At 40.1% G+C, this 24,499-nt stretch overlaps 1 protein-coding gene across 10 annotated transcripts in view; it reads right to left on the bottom strand.

The window, feature by feature from the left end:
- Positions 1 to 24,499, bottom strand: part of CIT (citron rho-interacting serine/threonine kinase) — a 67,574-nt gene that overhangs the window by 11,386 nt on the left and 31,689 nt on the right. For 8 of the 10 annotated variants that reach the window (XM_038152448.1, XM_038152447.1, XM_038152449.1 and 5 more), the window contains 18 exons: positions 22,666 to 22,761; positions 20,851 to 20,967; positions 20,297 to 20,406; positions 17,542 to 17,716; positions 16,091 to 16,288; positions 13,895 to 13,948; positions 6,332 to 6,529; positions 5,695 to 5,888; positions 5,062 to 5,197; positions 4,555 to 4,659; positions 3,185 to 3,325; positions 2,885 to 2,992; positions 2,031 to 2,193; positions 1,622 to 1,786; positions 1,388 to 1,525; positions 960 to 1,140; positions 638 to 729; positions 242 to 346 (listed from right to left, as the gene is read on the bottom strand). In XM_038152448.1, the coding sequence (XP_038008376.1) occupies positions 242 to 346; positions 638 to 729; positions 960 to 1,140; positions 1,388 to 1,525; positions 1,622 to 1,786; positions 2,031 to 2,193; positions 2,885 to 2,992; positions 3,185 to 3,325; positions 4,555 to 4,659; positions 5,062 to 5,197; positions 5,695 to 5,888; positions 6,332 to 6,529; positions 13,895 to 13,948; positions 16,091 to 16,288; positions 17,542 to 17,716; positions 20,297 to 20,406; positions 20,851 to 20,967; positions 22,666 to 22,761 (2,476 nt within the window). The remainder of the gene's footprint in view (positions 1 to 241; positions 347 to 637; positions 730 to 959; positions 1,141 to 1,387; positions 1,526 to 1,621; positions 1,787 to 2,030; positions 2,194 to 2,884; positions 2,993 to 3,184; positions 3,326 to 4,554; positions 4,660 to 5,061; positions 5,198 to 5,694; positions 5,889 to 6,331; positions 6,530 to 13,894; positions 13,949 to 16,090; positions 16,289 to 17,541; positions 17,717 to 20,296; positions 20,407 to 20,850; positions 20,968 to 22,665; positions 22,762 to 24,499) is intronic. The other 2 variants (XM_038152454.1, XM_038152455.1) reach the window with 1 other exon arrangement.

The raw sequence follows: 24,499 nt of genomic DNA, 5'->3' as shown, positions 1-24,499 counted from the left end.
CTCTTAAGATTTACTTCCATTTGGGTTGATGACTATAGTAACCACAGTTCTACCGTGACAGAAGCAACAGCCTGGGTGTAACTAGATCTGGAGTGCTGAGCTACTCCCCTAATTCAGATGGAGGTAAATTACAGCATTACACAATGAAAGCTCGAGGGAGAAAATTCTGTTCAGCCAAACAAGGCTAACTGATGGCAAGCCAGATGAAATCCATTTGACCTCATCTATGTAAGATTCTCACCTGTCTTCGCTGTATTGGTAAGCTCAGTAGCTCCTACAGCTCCATGAACAGTTACATCACCATCAGGAAGGCAGAGCTCAAATTCCTCCAGAGGCCTCTGTCCAGCTGCAGGAGAATGGGGAGACAGATTAGGAACAGACAAACAGATAGCAAGAAAATAACTCTGATAGCACAAGGAAGTGGATGCACACTGAATGTTTTCACAGCTAGATTATTATGACATGCCAGCCAATAAAATGGCTAAGAGTCTAGAAAAAAAATAATGTTGCCTTATCACTGAAGATTTAGCTAAATTTGGAACAGCTATAGGAAATAGTAATAATCTTTAAGCCTCTCAACCCACCAAACAATATCTGAAGATTAAAATATATGTTCTTGCTAGAAATTCTTAGTTACCTTCTCTCGCTTCTGCATCATAAATGAGCACTTTGGTTCCTTCCAGGACAATATACTTCCTGTCCCAGCCCTGTTGCCCACGTTTATTATTCCTGAGGAAAATAAGCACAAAGCCATGTTGGACTTTCTGCTTGGATTCTATATAAAGCGAGCATGCAACTCCCATAAAAGAGAAATTTCAGCAGTAGCAATTGTAATTATAGTGGTGGTAATTGTAATGCCCATGTAATGGGCCTGTACCAATTATCTCATTGTAAGAGCCAGGGTAACATAAGGCCAAATATTTCAGCACCTGACATGGCACCAAGACGCCTACTTATACCTTGGCACTTTCATCCACCCTTCAAGACGCAGACTGGTGCTTGGCTCCTTCAGCTGCAGGCCAGGGGAATTCATCTTATCCCGGCAGAACGCTTCCGAGAAGTGTGTGGCATATTCTGCTGGCAGCCCACAAGTAGCTGGCAAGCAAGTTGAGCATTTTGGGTGACACATCACCTGGCATTCTGACAAGAGGACAGGGAAAAACTTCTGTTAAATGACAAAAAAAACCCCCAAACAATCATGACACAGCTGCCTCAACTTCTACACACAAATCCCAGCTTCTCCAAGGTTTCCTTTCCACTCCAAACCATGATGTTTTCTCAATGTTTGCACCAAGTAGTTTCAGAGTCTTCACACTGTCATTTCTTTCCCTGCTCTAGATGGCTGATGCCTTTCCTCCCCCCACGCTGCGCTGTGTTTTGCCCTTACCCAGACACTTGGAGGCCTGCCTGCCGAAGTGCACCGTGTCCAGGCACACGGCACACTTGGTGGCCCTCATGTTGAGCCCCACGTTGAAGCGATGGGGGATGTTGTGGTGCATTCGCTCCTTCAGGCGCCGGCTGTACTCTGCAAGGGACAGAACTCGTCAGCAGGGTGAAAACAAAATCAATGAGGTGAAGGCATTGACAGAGGTAGAAGAAGAGGAGCTGAGCAGGAGCCTACCCTCAGGCGTGGAGGATTCCTTCCGGCGGCTGGAGGGTGGAGCCAGCAGACTGATGGGCGTGGGCTGGTGCTCTGGGGAGCGCACAATGGCAGACATGATGATCTGCTGCCTGGCCGTGGCCGGGGTGGAGGGGTGAGGGTGGTCGGATATTTTCCGATGAGCAGCTACAGACAAGACAAATGCCTCTGGTTAACGCGACCAGCGTGGCACTCTGTTTCCTAGCAGGGCTCTGTGCGACCAGTCTGCAGTTACAGCCCAGAGAATCAAGTGTAGCTTTATTGTAACTTCACAGCAGCGATAATAATTAAACAACATATGTTATTGCTAGAGTGGCACAGAATTATAGGCACATTTTCAGACCGAGAATGTGTGCCTCCTTCCAGATTCACCTTTTCTGTTAACCCCTACCTTCTTCACGAGCAGATCTGAGCTCAATGCGTGTTTTCTGTAGAGCCTCCTCCAGCTCAGCAGAACGAGCCTTCTCCTTCTCCAGTGCCACTTTCAGCTCATTGTATTGCAGGGGAACCTGTGTGGGTAAAGAAGGGTCCTCTTTCCGCCGACTAAACAGGCCCTAGCAACAGAAACACACAGACAACTCCTAACTCCTAGCAAGAGATGGCTTAACCTAGGCAAAGTGACACTAGCCTAGTGGCTGTCCGGCCAGAGGGCCTAATGGCAATTCTGTTATGTGTAAAGATGGATTTTTAGTTCATATTGGCACTGGAGAGAAAAATGTCAAGATATGGATTAATTTAAAGAGGGACATACATTACCTGTTAGTACTCACACCTGGAGTCTCTGAAAGGATCTAAACAGAGGATCTCAAAATACATGGTTAAAATTAAACTACTTCATTCAAAATGACAGAACAGCTTATGACAAAGATGTGACACAAGTCACATTGCCTGACTGCTCCGTCCTATACTGTGACTACAGGACAACTGCTCTTGATGCACAATAGGTTTGTACACATATACATACTTAGCATTAGAAAAACATGCTTAAAATTCTGTATTCCTACAGCTTCACTGAGGTGTAGCTACTTGGTTGTAACCTAAGTGTTGTAGGAATAACAAAATACCAGAAAAGCCACAAAAAACACATTCTGCCTACTAAAGTTTGCATTCACCAACTCAGAATGGTCTTATTGAGGACAACATTTTGTTACACAAAGAAAGATAAAACAGAATATTAAGAATACACAGCACATAACTAATTACAAAACCATTTAATTCCATGCCTCTCAAACCTTCTTCACCCACCTTTTTCTTTTTTGCTGGTTGGTCCATCTTTGCCTGCAGGAAATCAATGAGTTTAGTTTGCTGAGAAATAGTGCCCTCCATTTTCACTTTTTCATGGGAATAGAGAACCTGTGAATCACACACAGATGCAAGAAATTTCATCTCAACAGAAGAAACAAACAAACAGCTCAATAGCAAAACAGAGCTAAAAATACCACGAAGAAAGTATTCATGGTATTGTGTACACACACAAACTGTAAATCACATCCCAAAGCCTCATAGGGAATGAGGCAGAGCACTGCCCTGCTTCCTCACTCTCACCTGAATGTTTTCCAGCTGATATTCCAGGTCACTTCTTTCAGTCTTCAGAAGATCTGCTCGGTCCAGAGCCTCCTGCAGACCTTGAGTCAGGCGGAAGATGTGATTCTTCTGCAGATCCATTTGCTGCTGCAGCTTTGCCTGCTGTTGAAAGGACAGCAAAGGCCAGTGTTTTGGGTTTGTTGTCTTCTTGTTTGTAAATAAAAGCTATTAAATGCTGTCACTCCTTGTAAAATAATCATCATTGCAGAACTTATAAATAAACACACAATTCTTCAAAAGCTGGAAAATTACAATACTCTAGAAGATTCCTTTTAGAATGCATTGTGACTAAACAAGCATTTCTGTGTATTTATATTAATCTGTAGCAACACCATTTTCTCAAGCTCTCTGTACAACCACCAGAAGCCACCTCAGTACTTTGTAAAAATAAATTAAAACTATAATCTTTACTATAATCCAGGACAGTCATAGTCACATGAGATATGGAAAATAATGGCAGCTGTTTGCATCTTTGTCTCCAATTAACACCAGAGGAGGGCACATGACAAAATACTCCTAGTTCTTTTAGGAGTCATACTTTCTTGACAAGAAGGTCCCTGACCAGGAAAACCATGAATGCTCCTACGTTACGAAGCAGGAGTCAGAAATCTTTCCTGGTGAAGCATAAAGGAGTAGGCAACTTGTCAGTACCCCAAGAATACCAGAAGGCTCTAATTGTCCATAACCACCCTGAAAGCCTCCTCTGGAGCCTCTTCCCCCACACTCACAAGTGGCTGCCTGCATTCAGTTACTCTCCGCTATGGTGCAGGTGTGTGACCCTGGACACAAATCCTGTGACCCAAATTAATGTTGAAAAGAGCTGTGAGAGAAGCCTCACCTGCATGAGGCACCTCACCTCCAGGCATGCACCCTCAGCATGTTGGTTCCAGAGCTGGTTTTAAGCTATGGCCCTTGCCCTTGGCCTGGTCAGAGCTGTGCCTGGGCACAGACCTGGCCTTGCAGGACTGACCTAGGACATGCCTCATGACTAGAGGCTTCTATAATGATCACTGGTACCTTCAGCAAATCTGCCCTGGTCCTCTTGTTCAGGGGCTGTGGATCTGAGCCTGCAGGCTGCAAGGTCCTGTCCTTGCCTGGCACGCTGTCTCCCTTGGCTGCCAGCTCCCCTGCCCCTGAGGAGCAGCTCACTTTTACTGCTCCCTGACATGGCCACACAACTCTGCAAACTCTTAAGTGAAAACAACTCCCCCAACTTGATTAATCTCCCCAGTTATATAGAAGAAGGATGGATGTGTAACTCTTAATCACACAACCTCCCCTCCTCAAGAGGTGGAACCTTCTGAAGTTCTAACATGAATCTCCAAGGTTACCTCCTCCAGAAGCCTCTGCTTGAGCTCCCTTTCTGTCTCAAGCTTCTGCTGTAAACTGCGGGCATTCATCTCCAGCATGGCATGCTTCTTCTCCAGGTCATTGAGCTAGGAAAAGAGGGTCAGAATAACACTGAACACTAATAAATATAATTCCACAGTCTTAAATACAACTTCACCAACCACATGCTGAAGAAAAATGATACCATTATAGCCTTTGGTTGCTGGGGAAAAAACAGCCAAAAGACATTTTGGCTTGTTTAAATGCAGATACCAAGATGTTGAAGGACTTCATTCCAGGCATCATAGGCTGCTGTCTGCTTTAGTCTTTATCAAAGAAAATTTCAGGTCTTTGGTTTGAAGATAGAATTCTATTCTATGCCCTCCAGTCTTTTTAATTTGTCTCTATAATATCTTGAAAAAAGCTGCTGAAGGCCACATTTCTAAAAGTAATATCAGTGTAAAAGTATTTCATCTAATTATGAAAGTCTAGGATTGAAAGTTACTTACCTTATCAGAAAGGCTCTCTGCTTTGAGTTTTTGTTCCTTGAGTGCTTGCTGCAGGGCCAGAATCTCTGCCTTGTGTTCCTTGACAGCCAGTTCTACCACCTGGCGAGACTCAGTAATACGCTGATCTGCTCTCACTCTGCATTAAAATGGAAAATAATGTTACCCAACTCCCTGACCTCTCCCTAGCAGGCAGAGGCATCAATAACTCTTTTAGGGGTTGCCTCAAATTCAAGATGTTACATTAGAAAGCCAGACTGTTTGCCGCAACACTTTTATATTATATAATCCTGTTGCTGCCCCTGCTAGAACTACAGCCTTAAAAATTTCACGACCCCATAGGAACAGTCAGGAGCAAAGACTATTTTTTTCCATAAAATAAAATAGAAGATAATAAATCAAGACATTTTATAAATTGCAATGATAAATACCACTCCCCTTGAATCATTCACTTGCAAAGAAACAAAAGGAACAATATCAGTGATGACTATTAACTAATAAACCATTTTTAGAACTACCTCACAAGATTTTATATTTAGCTCCAACTCCCATATCCTATGCTAAATATAATTTTTGTACTAGCTTCTATAGAGAATTTTCATACAAGTTAATAAAAGGAAAGGAAGAGAGAAAGACCTGCTCTGTTTCTCAGTATCCAGCATCCTCTGCAGCTCTCTAACTCGACATTCAAACTGGGACTTCTCATCCCCTAGAACATTTCTCCACGCTTCCCACTGGCGCTCTTTCTCCAGGAGTTCATCATTCAGGGCCTCCAAGTCCATTACTTGCTCTTCCAGCATCGTACATGTTGTCTTCAAGGCCTCCATAGTCTAAAAATAAATCCTCCTATCAATTCTCACATCCCACATCAAGCATGCACTTCCAGCTTCAGCCATACCATTTCGATTACAGTACATGCAAATCTGCAGCCAGCAGGAGCTGGGAAATCACAGCCCATTTATTTCAAGGCTCCTGTACATTCACTTGTGAGCCCTGATAATGTCAGGTCAATCTCATTATGAACATTTTGAGATTTGCAGGGGCACAAAATTAAAATGAGTAATTCTAAATGACAATGCAGGATTGCTAAATAAAATGTTATCAAAAACACGATGGGAAATACCAAAAATTTCCATTCACTCAACTGCCCTGGGAAGGAAGGCTTAAATGCCACTGCCCCTGGAAGCATCATCAATTCTTATGGGTTTCCAGATGTAAAAGGAATTTTTGCCAGCTCCCACTAGAGCTCCTGACCAGATCTAGAGAGCCTCACTTGTTTCTGGCTGGTCAGCTGCATCTCCCTCTCCGTGATCTCCCGGCGGAGGTGATCGACTTCACTCCGCAGCTGCACAACCTCGTCGTTGGCCCCTGAGGCCTCGTCGAGTTGTTTGGACAGGAAGAAATTCTGGTTGTTCAGCTCTGCATTGTCTTCAGTGAGCTGGTTCAGCTGCTCTTCCAAATCTGAAATCACCTAGAAAAAAACATAAATTACATGTGGGTAAGCACAGGTTTTTGAAATCATCCTTCCTTCTTCTATATAACTGGGGAGATTATTCAATTCACACAGAATTATTTACTGCCAGGCTTTTACATTTTTTCTAATTCAAAGAAAAGGGCAGCATTATAGTGGTAGATAGAAGAGCTGTGTTGTAGTTGTAGATATTTTTGCATAGATTACTATGTACTTGGATTAGGAGTAGAGTTTTGGGTCTTAGAGAAAATAGCTTTTTTTAAAAATCTGGTTCAGAGCATAAATATAATGCAATGTAATTTATTATTTGAGAGAACTGTCATAGTTAAAGCACTGGATTGGGAACCAGGAGTTCTGGCTGGATTCTCAGCTCTGCTGCTGACCTACAGTGACCTTTTTTTGCCTCAATTTCCCCAAAGTGCAATGAGGCTAATCACTCTCAGAAAGGCTTTCAAAGTGTGGTACTGAAGAAAACAGACCAAGAGGTACAGTGGAGGCAGTGCAACCTGATGGATACTCCTGGGACTTGCTTATATTATTATTTGTGACACTGGGTATAATGAGGAAAGACAGAAAAATGTTAAGAAATACATTCTATCAAAGTAGCAGCATTATGGATGGCAGCTGGGTACACAGGAGGGAAGAAACCAGTGTGGTAACACAATATGGAAAAATCAGTGAAAAGCAAAAACTCAACAAGGCCTTTGCCAAAGTGGAAGCATCCATTTGTTCAGTCAGCACTAACTAAAAGCTTTCAACCACAGTCCCCTCCAACTGAAAGACAAATATAAACAACAGTGGGCCATTTTCACAGTTGGTTTTATGAATGAAAGGCCTGAACACTGGGTGGATGAATTTGTACCTCCTCCTAACTCAAAACCAACATCGCCACAATAGAAGAGAAAGAAACCTCAGTAATCTTGAAATCAGCTTAATGAAAAGAATTTCAGAAACTGTTCGACTCTATATAATTCACATTCAACTCTTAAAAACATGTTCTAGAGGCTCTTTTGCCTGGATGTCAAAGAAAAGTGAATAAGATATTTCATTAAATGGGAAAAAATAAAATCTCAGAGCACGGTTGGCCACACATTCAAATGTAAATGTTCCAATTTCCTACACAAGCCAAGGACTTAAATATCTAAAGCAGTAGAGGATAGAGCACACAGCTCTTCTCAGCGCTCTGGAAAGATGACAACCACTTCTTTTTGAAGACTCTGTAATGCATATTTTGGCAGCCTTTTACCATGCCTCTCCTAGACATAAATTAACAGTATTTGGTTTTTAAACTGTGAGCAGAAAAAGTCCAACAGCCATTACTCCCTGCTGGGTGAAGGGGAGTTCCTGCCACCCATATGTTCAGGGTCAAATCAAGATGATTCACACTTCAAAACACAACATTTCTGAAGAAATCTGATCATGTGCTTGTTTCTGAGCACTCTCACTGCCCTATTCAAAATACACATTTTCCCCTGCATTGTTTGCACCAAGCTTTCAGAGGAGGCAGCCTGTGCTGTAAGGACATGTTAGTGCCTATACTGCTACAGAAATAAGAACATAGATTTGCTTATACAAACAAAAAGGAGCAAAAGAACATTTGCTTTTACAGTGTTTTACCTACTGCTCTTACAACAGCTGAGAGCTCTACTAACTGTCAGATCAGAAACTCACTTTTTCTTCCATTTCCATTTGTTTTAATATTATGTTTAACCACACCATGTATCTAGGCAGTTTCAAGATATATTTTACACAGTCATGGCTTCTTCCAAATCTATTTTATATACTAGTACAAATAATTTCTATTTAAAAATATTGAGCTAGTTTTGAAGAACAAGAAAACTGAGATGAGGGAAACACAAGATGGATAAAATAATATGCAGAGATAATATGTCCAACTACTTCATTAATTATTAAAACTGGCTGTATTTCAAGTTGATTTTATTCCTTAAGGGCTGGAAGTTGAGCTCCCATTTTCTTTCATTCTAGGTTCTGAGATTTTGACTTCTTTCCCTGAATACAACTAAAATTAAACCAGATCATATTATATTTCACTACTATATTTTATCTAGTAGGATATTTCTGGAAAACTTCAGACAAATAACAAAGCAGTTAACAAAGAAGGGTTCCAGAAGATGGGACATGATTTCTTTCCTTCTTCTAACAGTGTATTTACTGACAATTCCAAAACACCAACTATATTACAAACTAGATCATGTAGTCTATATATTTATATATTTATTTTTGTTTAACAAGAGAAAATTTGTTCCTCTTGATACAATCTTCCATTTTTCATGGGGAAAGGAGATGTTTTTTAACACATCCAATAGCTATATACAGATATACATAACCAAACAGGATTAGAGAGTTTATTAACACTATAAAGCCTAAAGAGTAATGCTCACACAGGAAAATGGGATGGAGTGTGATATAAATGCCTGTCCTGGGGATCAAAAAACAAACAAAAAATCAAACACCCACAGATCAAAAAAACCCCAGATTTAATGGAAATATTGCCTTGGACATATATACAACCTATACCAGAAACCCATACCTGGAAAGAATTAAGAGCTTTAGATATTTTTCTTTTCAGTTATGGAAATCCCCAGGCAAAAAAAAAAAGCCCGAAAAAACCCCCAAACCAACCAACCCTGAGCTATTCTGAGGTAAATGTGAAGTATATTAAAGGAAAGTCAGTGAGAAAATGCTATATCCTTTTGAAACCCATAATATAATTAGTAAAATCTTTGTTTTAAGTTTATAAATTATCCAAACGCTTGAAACCTTGGAAAAGCAATTCTAGACAATCTAGACAGCCACTGAATCTGTGCCACTGCATCACTACTCAGAGCAACTGGAATTTTCTCCTCTATTTATGCACATCTCCATCACAACTAATCCATAAACCAGAGATATCATCTAACTACACAGATTGTTCACTGCACACCACATCTAAGCCACAGCTTATCTTTATCCTGATGCAGAGGACTGTATCTCATTTTTAAATATTGCAGAGCAACCCAAGCATAGCAGCTCCTCAGCAGAAGGGGCCACATCCAGCATAATTCCCTCCCCATTGAATAATCTGAGGAAAGCAAAGTATTCCTCTGGTGAGCCTGAGCAGATTCACAGCAGTTACCCCTGGTCCTACAAACCTCTCCAGCCATGGATTAAATCAAACATCAGAGCAACAAACAGTCAGGGCCACACGATGGTTTGGTTTGCATACCAGATAAAATGTACTGAATTTAATCCATATTGTCCACATATCAAAAACCACAGGCACAATAATGAGGACAAGGAGACAAATAAGGAGTTTTAATTATACACCAGTAACTGCAGCTTGCAAACTTCCCCATACCCTATTCCTTCATAAAGGTGTCTCAGTTCTCAGAGGCCATCAACAAACATGCAGAAAAATGCTAGGACACAGCAAGGGAAACTTCTGTGGGATGCTATCAGTAGTGTCTTATTTGGAATTTAATGTAATTCCAGATTAATAGTGTTGCTCTATCCATTTCCACTCCTCCTCATCTCCACTAATCTTTTCCAGAAAGCTACCTGTCAGAAGTAAATAGGAAACAAGAAAAAGCTGTCTTTCAGCCCCAAATTTTTGTGAGGAGGAAGTGAGAGCAGACATCAGACTCCTTTTGTCTTCACCTACTGTCTGAGACAAAGCTTTTCAGGCAGACCAATCCCAACACTGGGAGGCTCAGGCTCTCAAACAGGGCTGCAGACAGATTGTATCTCTGCCTGCTCCATCAATACCTGACAATGAATTCCTCACTTTGCTCCCCACTCCATAGTCAGACAACATCTGTGCCTTGAAATACACCTTAAACATGGATCTTAGTCTCCAAAAATTCTTCATGGTTTATCTTGAGGGACACTGCCCATTGGACACTGCCCAGACTGCATTCCTCTCCTCCCCAGTGCAAACTAGGATTAAAACACTCCCTGTGTTCCTGTCCTAGGTCCCAGAAGATGAGCTGCTTCTCCCAAACATCTCAAATGATGATGATGTTACCCACAGTGAAGGTCTCATCAATCTCTCACAGCAATGCCTTAGAAGAATGCCTGATTTTTTGTCAGCCTACAAAAAATACAGAATTCCATTTCTGCCTGTAACTGCTATCTGCCATCATATTTTCTGCAAAATGGGAATCAAGGATAACCCCTTCCACCCAACAGGAATTTTTCTTTTTTAAAAAATTTAACAAAGGCATATAAAAGTTTTTTTGCCTGGGTATTAGCCTTGTCACAGTGGGCAAGACTCTTTTACTCTGAAACACAATTTAGCATCAAAGTAACATCTCTGAATATTATTTTGGAAGCTCACAAGAACACAACTTATGTCAACTTATGGAGCAAATGTGGAATCAGGATCTTAGACTGAATTCAGCAGGAATTCACACATAACTTAAATTATACCAGTCTGGTGTGCTTGCAGAATTAATGCCTCAGTATCCAATCTCTTGCACAAGTGCAGATCAAGCCTGTTAATGTTTAAGACTGGAACACAAGATGATGACAAAAGAAACTCAAGAAGGGAAGATAAACCTTGTTTTATTGGGGAAAACTTGAATAAATGGAAATGCAATATCCAATTAGGAATAAGAAATTCCACTCATTGCTAGAGTAAAAGCAACAGCCTGTACCTGAAAAACCCAGATGATTCAGATGGTGGTTCTCTGGTATTTTACTAAGCTGAGTGCAAGGCTTTTATAGGACTATTTCCTGCTAAATATTTAAAGACTTTACTGCCTGCTTATTGGAAGTTTCCTTTTAGAAACAATTCTATTGTTATTTATATAACTTAGTTGTATTTTTAAGTTTAAACATGTTGGTGATCTCAGAACAAGCCATAATTTGGAGGTGTCTGGAAACAACTGACAAATGTGTAAATTTTCCTATTTAAGAATGCCTTTTATTTCTAGATCTTGCTTTGACTGCCTGGAAAACACTTTTAACACTCAAATGGGCCATTTATTTCATAGAATAAATGTAGGGAACTACATCTTCTCCCTCAACAGATTTGCTGGATGAGCCATCATTGTGAGAAGGTTGTGATAAGATATGACTCTAATGGTGCCCACAAGCACATGTGTGTGTTCAGCAGGTAGCACAAGTTATAATTTTTGTTGCAATTATGTATCCTATTATTTCTTGCTCAACTGAGTGACAGAAAGCCTCCTTGGTCAGAAACCTCACCAGAAGGAAGACCAAGTGTGCAATGAGGACACAAGGCAAGCAGACACAGCCTTGTCTACAATCAGAAGCTGTGACCTTTGTGAAGCTAGAGAAACGGGAACAATACCAAAGAAAGTAGATTAAGTATTTTTATTTATCTTTTGAAGACTACAAAAGTACTGAAGTAATTAAATTTAAAAATATTTTTTCCTGTCTAATCTTATTTTTGTAATTCTTACGCTGTTTGGAGCTTCTCAATAAGATCAAATAAAAAGTAATTCCCTGCCAAAGTTTGCCAGACTAGTCCAAGGAGTTTGTGTCAGCTTAAAAAGGATCTCTTGAGAACTTCCTAAAAGAATAAATCCATCCTTTATCAGGCTGTATAAGCAGCAGCATATTACAATTATTCCCTTGAAGTGTTGTCAGATTCTAAAAGGAGTATAAATTCTAATCACCTTCAAGTGGAGTCACATGGTCACCAAAAAGCACAGCCTGCATCATATTGGTACCATCAGATAAAAATGAGTTTGAAACATCTGATGAAAGCAGTGTAATTAGCATTTCTTGACCCTCACTGGCAACAGAAGATTGCCCTGATTTCCTCATTCCTCAGGCAGGATGGTCAGCCAGGAGCAGTCACAGCACACAACATGGAATTATCTGTCCATGGTCAATTAAATTATACATGCATTCTCCTGGGCTGCAAAGAGAATGTTCCATGGGCATGTATTATTCATTTAGGAACTATTTAATTAATTTCTTATTGATGAGGATGTCTGATCCCACTTATCCCACTGGAGTGCCTTACAATGCACAACACTTTTACAAGTCCTTTGAAGCTCTTGACATTCTGGAAATGTTACGGGTCATTCTCCACTGCTGGAGCTTGTTCCCCACACTCAGAGCTGAAGTGCCACTGGATAATGAGTTACAGCTCTGCAAGGCAGCTGACCCTGCAGTGAACAGAAGCCACAGAGTTTCCACACCTGGTTTTTCCCTGAGTGGAGATCACCAAAGTGTTTTCACAGGAAGCTGTCACTCTGAATGAAAGGCAAGATCCAGAGCAGCAGAGGATAGCTCTGGATGTAAGATCTGTGATGACACATAGGAAGCTAGACAGTTGATCTAAGAAAATGAGGAAGGGAACAGAAAGTGAAGTTTCTTGTGTAGGATTTCTTTTACACAGGTTAAAGCACTTTGGAAAGCTGTACTTCCTCACTTCTTCCTATCTGGATATCCCATGTCCAGAAGAAGCCCCTTGCTTAGTGCTAAAGAGCAAGTGAGGAAAACAGAATGACTTTCATGCTGAAAAGATATTTTGAAAGATGAAAACTTATACATTAGAGAATTACTCCTACAGGATGAAAAATTACATTTGAGAAAATCACTGGAAGCAAGGAAACAATCAAGATAAAGAGTCCCAGCAATTAAGCCCTGCTTACAGTGTGGGGTAGAGAAAAAAAGCCCAGAATAATTTACAATCACTGCTGACCCAGAGGACTGTAGTCCTTATCCAACACTTGTGTAATTCATGTCACTGGAAGGCAGATACTCTCCATCAACTACCATGAACAAGTGTGAAGATAGTGTTAAACTGCAAGAATCCCAGTGGACAGACAAAGCCCTTGGAGATCTGTCCTGGACTGATGAAATGAACCTGAAAACATGTCAAAGATCTCAGGCAACAGAAGGTGAAAATTCAGATCCTGGAGTTCTCTCTGCTGTATATCAATGTATGATTTGGAACCTTAACCCTTCTTGTTTCTTCAAACAGTGTTAAAATCCTCCTTAAAACCCACTCAGGCCTAGATCTACAATGCAGCTCAGAATTTGGACAGGTAGATCTTTTCTTCTCGTGAGCAGAAAAGACCTTCATCTACAGTCATTTTTTTGCAGCTGCTGCACCATTCTTATTAGCTGCACTGCAATGAGATATTTTAATTTACTTTCTTCTCCAAAAAGAAGAATAGTGACAATTTCATGATCAGACTAAAACCTCAAAACTGAGGTTTACCTGAAACCTCAAAGAAATCCAATCCAATCCATCCAGCTCCTACTAGCACCTTGAAGCCAGAAGTCCACATTAGGAACTCGTGTCATCAAGGATTAAATGAGGAAATTGTTTGTTTCATTATCCTTAATTTCAAAATAATTCAATGATCTGTATTTAATACTCACTGTGCAGCTATTACGAAGGGCTTCAAATTTACGCTGGATTTCATCTCTATGTGCCTAAAGGAGGTAAGAAGTTCATCATCAATTTTTCATACATTAGAATTCGAGAATGCTGTTGCTAAACAAACTGCAGAACACTCTACCAGCAAGCAAAGTTTGGAAGGCAGATGCTGCAGGCTATGAAAGCACTTTGCAGTGGCAAAGAACTGATTAGCAAAAGTCCCATCCTACTTAATCAAAATACACTTCTGCTCCCAACTCTGAAGTGCTTTAGGAAAATGTACAAGCTCAAGAATGGAATTATGTAACAGGTTCCATCTGAAATGGGCACCAGAAGACTTATTGATCCCATGTTAAGTTTTTACATTCTTGACATTTTAATTTGAGTTGGTTTTGTTTCTGTATCCCGATTGGCGTTTCATAGAAAATAAACACTGCACACAATTTAATGCTTGCAAACTATAGTGTTGTATAGTGAATGCAAGCTGCCCCAAACAGCTCTGCCAATCTACCTGAATCCCAGCATAAAATCACATTTAAGCCTGAGCCTCTCTAAAAAGCAGGGATAAAACATAATAATCAATTCTTTGGAGGACAGCATCTAAAGTACAGAAAAGTTCAAACACTCATTTTAAAGAATGCAATGATTTCATGCACCATTTTTATCCCCTAATTTACAAGCAAAGCATGACAAAGCAAAAAGTTCTTGTTTCAGCCTCGTGGCCTCTCTCAAAGTTCAAAGTGATTTAACAAGTGTCTAATGTCATGTGCTATCTGAAAACTTAACAAACGAAAGGTTACTGCTCAAGCACACCCAGCCACCTTTCTTCATTCGGAACATTTTCCTTAGAGCCAAGAGACTAAACAGGAAAAAAAAACCGTTCAGCAGAAGTCAAATATGAGAACTTAAAAGCTATCTTACCGCAACAGGAAATGTGAGAAATAAAAGCATGTAAAAAACTCCATGACAAGAATAGCCCCAAGGCTGCTTGGCTGGACTGTCTGACAGCAGCTGGTCCAGCACTACCAGTCTGCCCCATTAACTGGAGCAATAACTGAGTGAACACAGGTCATGAATATTCATCAGTTTCACTGCTGGCTAAGGATCCCAAGTGCATTGCCAGCCCCCTGGCAGTGATAGTGGCTGTTATGCAAAGCTTTCAGCTGGGAAGGGACTGCCTCAGTTCTGAGCAAAAAGAACCCAATGCCATTTCTATTCAGTTGTTCTTAGGCCTTGATGCTGTTGCTGCACTTGCCCAGCCTGTGCCCACTTTAGAACTGAGGAAATGGTTCTGCCATTAATCTGCCCAAAGCATCAGCATAATACCAGTGCCCATGCCAGCTGAGCCCCCCTCCCCAAAAACCAGCAATGGCAGTAATATTCAGAACAGTTCTTTGATTAAATGCCACTGGAGCACGAGAATGCACAAATCACAGGATTAGAAGGTCATTACAGGCTGATGCTCAAGGTGGGGTTAGCTGGTAGCAGGTCAAACTCTCTACCCTGGAAATCTTTGTTGAAGGAAATATTTCTTAGAATCAAACAGTTTGAAAGCATCCTTTTGTGCTCAAGAGACAGCAACCAGCAGCATATAATCTAGAACTCCATTTACAGGGGTTGGGGTGGAAAAGGGTGGCAGGACTTGAATTTTGTTTTCCTTTCTATCACTCACATAGCTCACCAGACACACGTGACAGTTTTTAATGAAACTAGCATGGGAACAAAATTACGTGTTAGAACCCTCTCCCTAGGAATTTGGTGGGGTTTTTTTCCCCCCTGAATAAGCATCCTCAAAGCAGGGTAACTGATAGGAAGAAAAAAATTACCAAAACATTTATGACCTCAAGTACTTCCAAACTCATGAGCTGTTATTTAAATAAGTAAATCACAGAGTTAAAGTCCTAGCAATACCATTTCAGATGCAACTTTCACCTCAAAACAAAAGTAATGATGCTCCTACAGGCCATCAGTCAGTTGAGGCAGCAATGAACCATTACTCAGAAGTATTCAAATGGTTAAAGGTAAAATTTGGCATTTTAGCCATTCATGCCTCTATCAACACAAGGCACAATTCATACCCATTTCTGAAAATTAAAAATTAGATCACATAAATTCCTTTTAACCTCTTTATGAAGCATGCACCTACATAATTCTAGGGGGTATCATCTGCAGCTCACAGGACAAGTTCCAGAACTCACCGTGAGGGCTTGAATCTCCTCCTCTGCCTCAGCTGTGGTCTCCTCCAGCTCGGTCTTGGCCTCGCGGAGCTGGTTCTCCAGGGCTGTCCGTGCAGCCTGCAGCCCAGTGATCTGGGATTCCCTTTCCTGCAGGGTCAGCTGCAGCTCTGTCAGCTGCCTCTTCAGCTCCAGCTTTTGTTCTTCGTGCTCTAGGCTAACCTGAAGAAAGTCACAGTAGTACCCAAATGCGAATTACTAACTAAGACATGACAGGCAATGGAGTCCTGTTTCAGAGCCCACTTTAAGATGCCATTGGCATGTCCGTTCCCAAAATCACATCCTGACAGACTGCTTAAGGCACTGAGAAATCAAAGACACAGCTTTGTCTATTCCCTAAAATTTACTGGTTTTCTTGGAAAAAACAACCTGGCATTTTGAAACAAGAGCACAAGAATAGTTCCAGCTGAAACTCAGACATATCAAACACTGATATAAAATGCTGAAGTAGTTTGTGATGAACTTTCTTCTCTGAAGCTAAGAGTCTCTAAGGATCTTTACTTGGGAATCTCTGGACATACATTAAATATATTTTGCAATTGACTTCCATGTTTTATCTTCCCTTCAGATTCTTTTTACAGAAACCCAAAGCTCATCTGGCTCTGGGTTTGCCTGAATGGCTTCTGATGAAGGTTTTCTTGCAGCACACAAAGGGATAAACATGTCACTCCAGGGATAAGAAATAAACAACTAAAACAGATCTCAGTGTTCAGAATCAATTCCGAACCTTAGCACCTTCCTCAGGCTCCCTGCTCTCCCAAAGGAATCTGTCTGTTGTGCTTGAGATGTGTGACAAGGCTGTCAGAAGCCTTGCACTGGTCTCAGTCAGCTTCTGGCCAAAGTAGGACAAGTTGGTTGTTCAACAGCCTTAGCTGAAGGCAAGATTTCAGCCTTAGCTGAAAATTAGTGGACTGAGACTGGAGAAGAGTTTGTAGAACTAAGCTAGTTAATACAAAATTAAAACTGAAGCACAGCTCACAGATCTTTAAAAGAGTATATTTCCATATGACTGTTAGGCTTTCTTTCCAGAAAACTCTGAAAATGGTGCATGGAGCAGCAGTTCCTTTTTTCTTACAGCAATTCTGCTGTGTCCTTTGCTTTCTAAGCTGTAGACTCTAAGGCTACAGGTCTGGTCATTGTACAGTGCTGAGCTGTTACTCTCTACCCAAACAATATTATAAGGGTATTGTACAAACACAGAAATAGAATTCTGAAAAGGTAAGATGATCTAAAAGCTCAGATTCAGGATGACAAGTCCTTGGTACTTACATTTATCTTCTTTTAATGATTTTTTTTAAAATTACTAATACACTTTCAATTACCACTACAAGAAGTTAATTCTAGTTCTCACTGTAGTCACAAAAAGGGATACATTTAGGAAAGTTTGTTGAGAGGGATTAGAGCCATGTTTTCACCTCTCTCAGCCGTGTCTCCAACTCCAGCAGGCGGTTCTTGTCAGTGTGATCTTGGTGACTCATCTTTTCCAATTGTTCCTCTAATTTTCGATTCTGGGCCTCCAACTTTCCAGCTTGTGTTTCCAAGTAGAACTTCTGTTGCCTGAGCTCTGAAATCATCTCCTCTTGGGCTTTCCTGATAGGAGAAATGCACAAGTGACAAACCCGAAATGCCCTTAACATCTGTCCTTCCACTGGGGTCAAGTAAGGAAAACACAAGTTTGCTGTGAAGTAGAACAGTTAAGTTCATGGCTTAAATTCTACATCCCAGCTAAAAATAAAAAATACTAGTGTATTCATCAACATATGCCAAGAGCACTAAAATTCCATATTTGCCAGTTGCACGGACAAATGAATCTTGTAGAGGGTAACCTATAATGCTATTTAAGGTACAATTAATTCTACTAATTTCATCCGTTCCTTGTCACATGTTTTTCTATAAGGGAAAAATAAATTCTGAGAGTTACTTTCTCAGACTGTATTTCCATGAGATAAAGAGGAACCTCATGCCTCAGGAGTGGGGGAAGTGTGTTGAGGTTGTTTTGTTGGGGCTTTTGAAAGTTGTAATGGACACAGAACTTGACCTACACTGAAGTGAAGCTTTTGCTGTCTCTGATCAAAGTATTAATCCACAGACTGAACAAAATAATTACTTGGTCTCATAAGAATTTTGAGACCTGGCGATTATTAATTATTATCATTTGAAATGGACACTCAAAAAAAAAAAAAAAAAAGGGTCTTTCTGCATTATTTACAGTTCCTGGAATTGTGTTATCATGCATTGGAAAATTCTGCCTCATAGAGTGCTTTCTACTTAGAAGCCTCACAAAGCCCTACATACATTAATGAATTAATATTTTAAGAAGTTCACTGTGAGATAAGCTGTTATTAATCCTATCCCAGAGAAATTATGTGGGTTACCCAAGATCAAATAGGAAGACTTAACAAAACTAAAAATAGGACTTAAGTCTTCTGGCACACATTTCTGTGCATTGCAAGCAAAACCACCCTTTTACACTCTGTTTTTTTAATTTACCTCTATAGATTATTGTGAGCCAGAACTGTCAAATGGTATTATTTCATTTCCTGCTGTTTACTGGGCTATCTTCTCAGGAACCTGATAATCACTGGTTTCCTCAGATACTGCTGGAACAAAAGCTTGCAGAGCTCCCCTCTCCTCTGAAGAGTTTAATCACTAGCTCTCCTCTTGATGCATGCTCAGATTAGCTGCAGCTTTTGTGGGTTCAAAATGCAGTCCAACAACATTTTATACACTTTCAACAGCCCAATTCACAAAATAAGCACAAATTCATTAACTAACTGCATGCATAATTAAGCAATTTTCTCTCAAAATGTTGCTAATTCTGTACTGTCTCCTACCAATCCTGCAAAGTTCATCATTTGACAATATGTCTCTCAATAATCTATTTTAAATTGGATGTTAAACATTATTACATGTTTTTCTTGTTTTCTGTGGCTCTCCAGTCAAGGATATGGCTCCCACGGGATGCTTTAAGTCCTTACACTCAGTTCAGCACCCATGACTGAGACATTCAACCTTCCACACACTTCCCAGCTCCACCTCGAGAAATTTCTGTTTTATTTTAGACTGAAGGTAAGTTATGGCTTTTGCTGCCTCAACAAACTCCCTGGGTGATTAACTGGAGGTCATCTGAAGCATTAAGCAACACAATTAAATTCCTCAGTTATTTCTGTGAATATTTTTGGCTGCTCAGGCTAAAATAACTTGCAAGATATTTGAAATGCAATGAAAACTGGAGCCATTACATATCTGGAGGCATAATGACCCCAAAAAAGGAATGAAACCAAAGCAAGTCTTTGCCAAAACTCATCCTTGTCTGATTCTCTTCAATATTAGAGGTGAATCTATCCAAGGGCTTCCCACAAAGTCACTGCCTGATGTTGGATCCAGCAGCTGATGGACACTGTAACCTTTGTGCAAACCAAGCTGGTGAATCTCTGAACTCAGTAAAGGCAAATACTGTTTTAGCCCTGCCCTGCAGGATGCATCAAACTACCCATGCTTTTCCTACACTTGAAGTAGAACACCTTTAAGTGATTTATGAAGGAAAAACAACATTGTAAGGATAAGGAATCTCAGCTAAAATCCAAAGAAAAACAAAGTTTGGGCAGACAAAAGAATGAGAAATAGAAGAATTCAAAAACACCCAGAGAAATTCTTGGCTTAAAAATCTAGTGTTCTTCCTTGTCTTCTCACCCATCAAGGCATGATGGAATGTTTGTGAGTGAAGAGTATTTAATGTTTTCACTTTCAAAACCATGTGTCAGGGGAACTGAGTAAAATATAAATCTATTAGCAATGTTTGTGTTTAAAGAAGGAATGTATGCTTCTCCAGGGGTATTTTACACATAAAATTATTAGTATTCATTTAACATATCAGGCAAACCTACACAAATCACCTGCCTTAGGAAATGCTCCAAAGCAAACACTGCAATACAAACCAATTTTCCTGGTCATGTTTGGGAAAACACAAAATACACAGCAAGCCCCAACTATTTGAAGAACAGAGCATATTTTTGAAAGGCTACCAGTGAAAAACAAGCAGGGAGCAGAGCAGGCCTGCAAAAAAGAGCCGCTTTTACACGGTGAATCAGAGAATCATTTCAATTGGAAAAGGCTTTAAGGTCATCTTCCTGAGACCTGTTCAGCAGTGACAGTGGCTGCCACACTTACATGTTCCTCTGGGTAAAGAGGCTGCTATTTGCTGCCAGTTTGTTGGCCTCAGACAATTCCACAATTCTCTGCTCCAGTGACCTGATCTTGGAATCCATTGCATTGATCATCTGAAACACAGCAGCGAGACTTTGAGACTGCACAACGCAAGCAGTTACAAAAATAAAGTTTATTAAAAAGTCTGAACTTTTTCCAGAAATAAAAAAGAACTAAAAGAAAACTGATTCAAATGCCCAAAATGAGCAACACAAATGCAATTACTAAAGCTATTTGCAGCTGCTTGCTACTGCTTTAATGTTAGGAAAAAGCAACCATTATCAAGGCACAAAATGAGGGGTACACAGCAAGCTGCATGGCTTTTTTTTAAGGAAATATTCTTGAAGATACTCTGAATTTAAAAAAAAACATGTCTCTTAAAATTAATATTAATCAATGAATTTCCTTTAAAGCAGCTCAGCAGCACTACAGAACCTCAAATAAAATTATCTTGCTTGAAATCAGCTTTAGAAAGCTACTCTTCAAATAGCTTTGATTTCCAGCTCAACACCACATACCGCCTTCTGTTCAGCCAGAACTTTGCATTTCTCACGTGCTTCTTCTTCATGTCTTCTGAGCATATTCTCAAGTGCTTCCTTATCTGCAAGATCCTTCTTCATCTGATTTTCCAACACCTAAATGAAGACATTTCTTTTGTCTAAATTATATCTGTTTCACTGGGCAAAGGGCAAGCAGAAAGAAAATCATCAATATAGTTTTTTTTGGTAAGCAATTGGTCATATCTCAAGCAAAATTAAATCCATGATGCAATTGCATGAAATCCATGGAAGAGCAAACTCCAAAAAAGAGCACTCTCTCAGTTATTGCTGAAGACTGAATTTAACAATAAGATTTTATAGAGATATGGGGATACTGTAGGTATTTTATTTATTATTTTGAGTCATATAAACTGTGTTCAATAACTGTTCCAGCCTAATGCAACAGAAACACAGAAAAGCCTCTCTACCCCAATATGTACAGCAGAAGAAATAGTAAAGTGGCCATCCTTTGGCTGCCCTACCAACATGCCTCACAAATAATTTGTGAGGTCCATAGGTATGGATGAGAAGGCAACTGAGACCACATCAAATCTTCCAGTCAGAGACAAAAATCTAACAGCGAACTAAAAAACTTCTTTTTGTGGCACAAATAGCTGCCATTGGGAACAGGACTAAGGTAATGAATTGCTACATTTTTCTATAAATGCATGTTTTGTATGTATGACCAGAGTTATAAATCAGTTGTGAAACTGAAGGTCTCTTCCTTCAAAGAAAAGTTTATCAAAGGCACAAATTCTGGACAGGATAGTTTTTACTTTTCCAGTTACAAAAACTCCATGTCCTGTTTTATTCTTTTGAACCTCTTTCACCTGGCTTCCTGTTTTCTCCTATTAAACCCTACATCATAGGGCCCATAATACACCAGTTCTCTTTTTATTTTTTTTCCAATGCTTATCCTTTTTTCCAGTTTTTATATCACCACTTATTTCTCAACATCTACATCTGATCTTCCTGCTTTCTATCACTCTCCTCTCATTACTGATAACCATGTGCTCTGATCTGCCAGCAAAACCTACTTGTTTTTTCCTTCATATTTCTCCCAGAGAAATTTCTTCTCTCCTTGAATACTACATCCTCTCACATTTCAGCAAAAATGTAGAAGTATTAGATAAATGTACAAGATAAAGACTGTTTCTACTGAGAATAATTTGTTCTTATGAAATATTCTTACAAAATGCATTTACTGGCTGTCATGTTGCAAGCTCTTTAGAAAAATCCTTAGCCAGTGCACATACTCCTATTTGCCAGCTTGTTTTTCCTAATTTTAGATGGTGTCTATTTCTGTTTGTTAATGCTACCCTGGAAAAGACAAAAACAAAGTGGGTGGTTTCTGTGGCTTCTTGGCAGATGTTCCAGCTCCAAGATGGAATTTCAGAAATGGTCTACTACTTGCTGCATTTAAAACTTGCAGGTAGGCTGAGTGAACACTCATAGAAAATCAGTGGGAACTGAAAACTTCTTCATGGTGGGAGATCCAACAGCATTAACTAAGTATTATTTAGTCATCAAAAGTCAAATTACAACCAACTAATGCCTTCCTGTAGTTCTGGCTTCAAATGCTACCTCTCCTAATCCAGTGCCATAGATAGATAAGGTACCATGGCAGAAGAAATAGGAGAAAACTGATTCAGATTCCACTAAGCTCCCTCAACATTGCAGCAGTGGCAACAAGAAGGAAACTCACAAGACAAAGCAATCAGAGCCTAAAGGCAACTGTTTTTCCCTGAACTCATTCTACCCACAAAAGCTTGTAGGAAGATAAGATATTTTTACTTTGAGTTTCTCCTCATAGAATTGTTCCTTCTGTTTCAGCTGCAGCTCCAGATGTTGTGCTGCAATCTGAGCCTCACGGTGCTTTTCCTCCAGCTCCTAAAAGCAGCAAAAAAATCATATTCAGACACAAGGAAATGGTAGGTGCCGTGAGTACGTGTTACATAGGTACCAAACATTCATTATCTTTTTTAGGGCTTCACACTATAAAAGTCCCAAGTCCAGGGCTGTCATGGTTTAAAAAAAAAAAAAAAAAAAGGCATTATGAACTTTATCAGCTTCAAGTTTCATATTGCTGCTGACCCATGTACTGCAGAGTGGGAACACTGCTAAGGATGAGGATTTCTACTTCCATGGTAAGAATCTCCATCTCCCAGTAAAATATACCCAAAGATAGACCAAGGACATTTGGTGAAAACATAGTTATAAACATTTTATAGCTGCTGTGGCATCACAGGAAGTTCAGATCTATTTTTAACAAGGTCTCACTTGTTTTCTTCCAGCAGACCTCAATAACGGGGTACTGCTGTCTGTGCTTTTCATTCTGCATTCAGAGGGGGAATAGCATTTACTTTGCTGCATTCCTTGGACAAATGTTGTCAGAAATGCTATTTATAAATGGCTTCAAAAATGAAAAGTGCAGGATGCAATATATGTGGTGGAACATACCAGAATTTTTCTAGCCTCTATTTCACATTAGATAGTTTCAGCCATGCACAGTAAGGACTTGAATAATTTGTACTTTAGAAACCAGCTACTTCTGCAGTCTAACTATGTTATTTGGGGTCTATCTATAGTCACCTTTCAACAGGACTCTTCTCAAGAGCCAAGCTTATAACTTCAGGCTCATTTATTGTCATATTTGTCATTCCAACAATTCCCTTAGAACAGGAGCAGGTCCAGGTCTGTCATTCACTACCACTGGGCTGACTCTTGCATAGACAAGTTCAGGTGCTGAGGTGCATCTGGATCTCCTGTCTGCCCTCATTACTGCACAGCACAGGAAAATGTCCTGATATTTGTGTGTGTTTTAGTACTTTACATAGTATTTTGATATGCTTTTTCCTGATCTTCCTCATCTTGTAGACTTTTTTGCTCCAGTAATTGCAATAGACCTCCTTTTCCAGAAGTGAGAATCAAAGAGGAGGTTCACCAAAAGTAGGTCATCAACAGTGCCTAGTCCCTGACACTCCTGCATGGAATGGAGATTGCTGCTTTTTGCAATTGAAATATGTCTCCCAGCAACAAGAGGGACAACTCACCTCCCCCAGAAACCCACACGTTTCAGGTCCTGGCAGAGAATCAGACAACCAGATCAGCAGCAGCTTCAAAGCTCCAAGCATCAGACTGCTCATACTGTAACAGGAGCTTCACCAGTTCCTGCAGTGGCACTTAACAGCCAGTGTGGGCTTAAAAAGGTAATCTCCAACCATTCCTGTTCTCACTTAGTATTCTGTAGGTAGCACTGACTTTGTTACAGGCATCACAGCACTGATCTGCACTTTCAGGCATGCAGAAGTATCTTTAACTTGTTTCTTACTTCTTCATCAGTTCCTTACAGACAGATGAGCAGGTACTTCTCAGGTACTGCTACATGAGTGTACATGAAAACCATACCTTTATTCAATAATTTCCACTTTATTCTATGCAATTCTGTATCTTCAACTCCCCTCTTAACTCTCTATACCAAGAAAAGTCAAAAATGTTGGAAGAGACAACTTGAGGGAAGGTACAGGGTAGGAGCGGAGGAAAAAAAGAATACCAGTACTCTGTGCTCCCAGATCAGTTCAAGGGACTAGGAAGGATTCTGTAGGATTACTTCTTCAATGCCTGTTTG

This window comes from Motacilla alba, chromosome 15, assembly GCF_015832195.1.
Source record: "Motacilla alba alba isolate MOTALB_02 chromosome 15, Motacilla_alba_V1.0_pri, whole genome shotgun sequence".
In the NCBI taxonomy this organism is placed as follows: Eukaryota; Metazoa; Chordata; class Aves; order Passeriformes; family Motacillidae; genus Motacilla; species Motacilla alba.
This window is presented reverse-complemented; position numbering and strand designations above follow the sequence as displayed.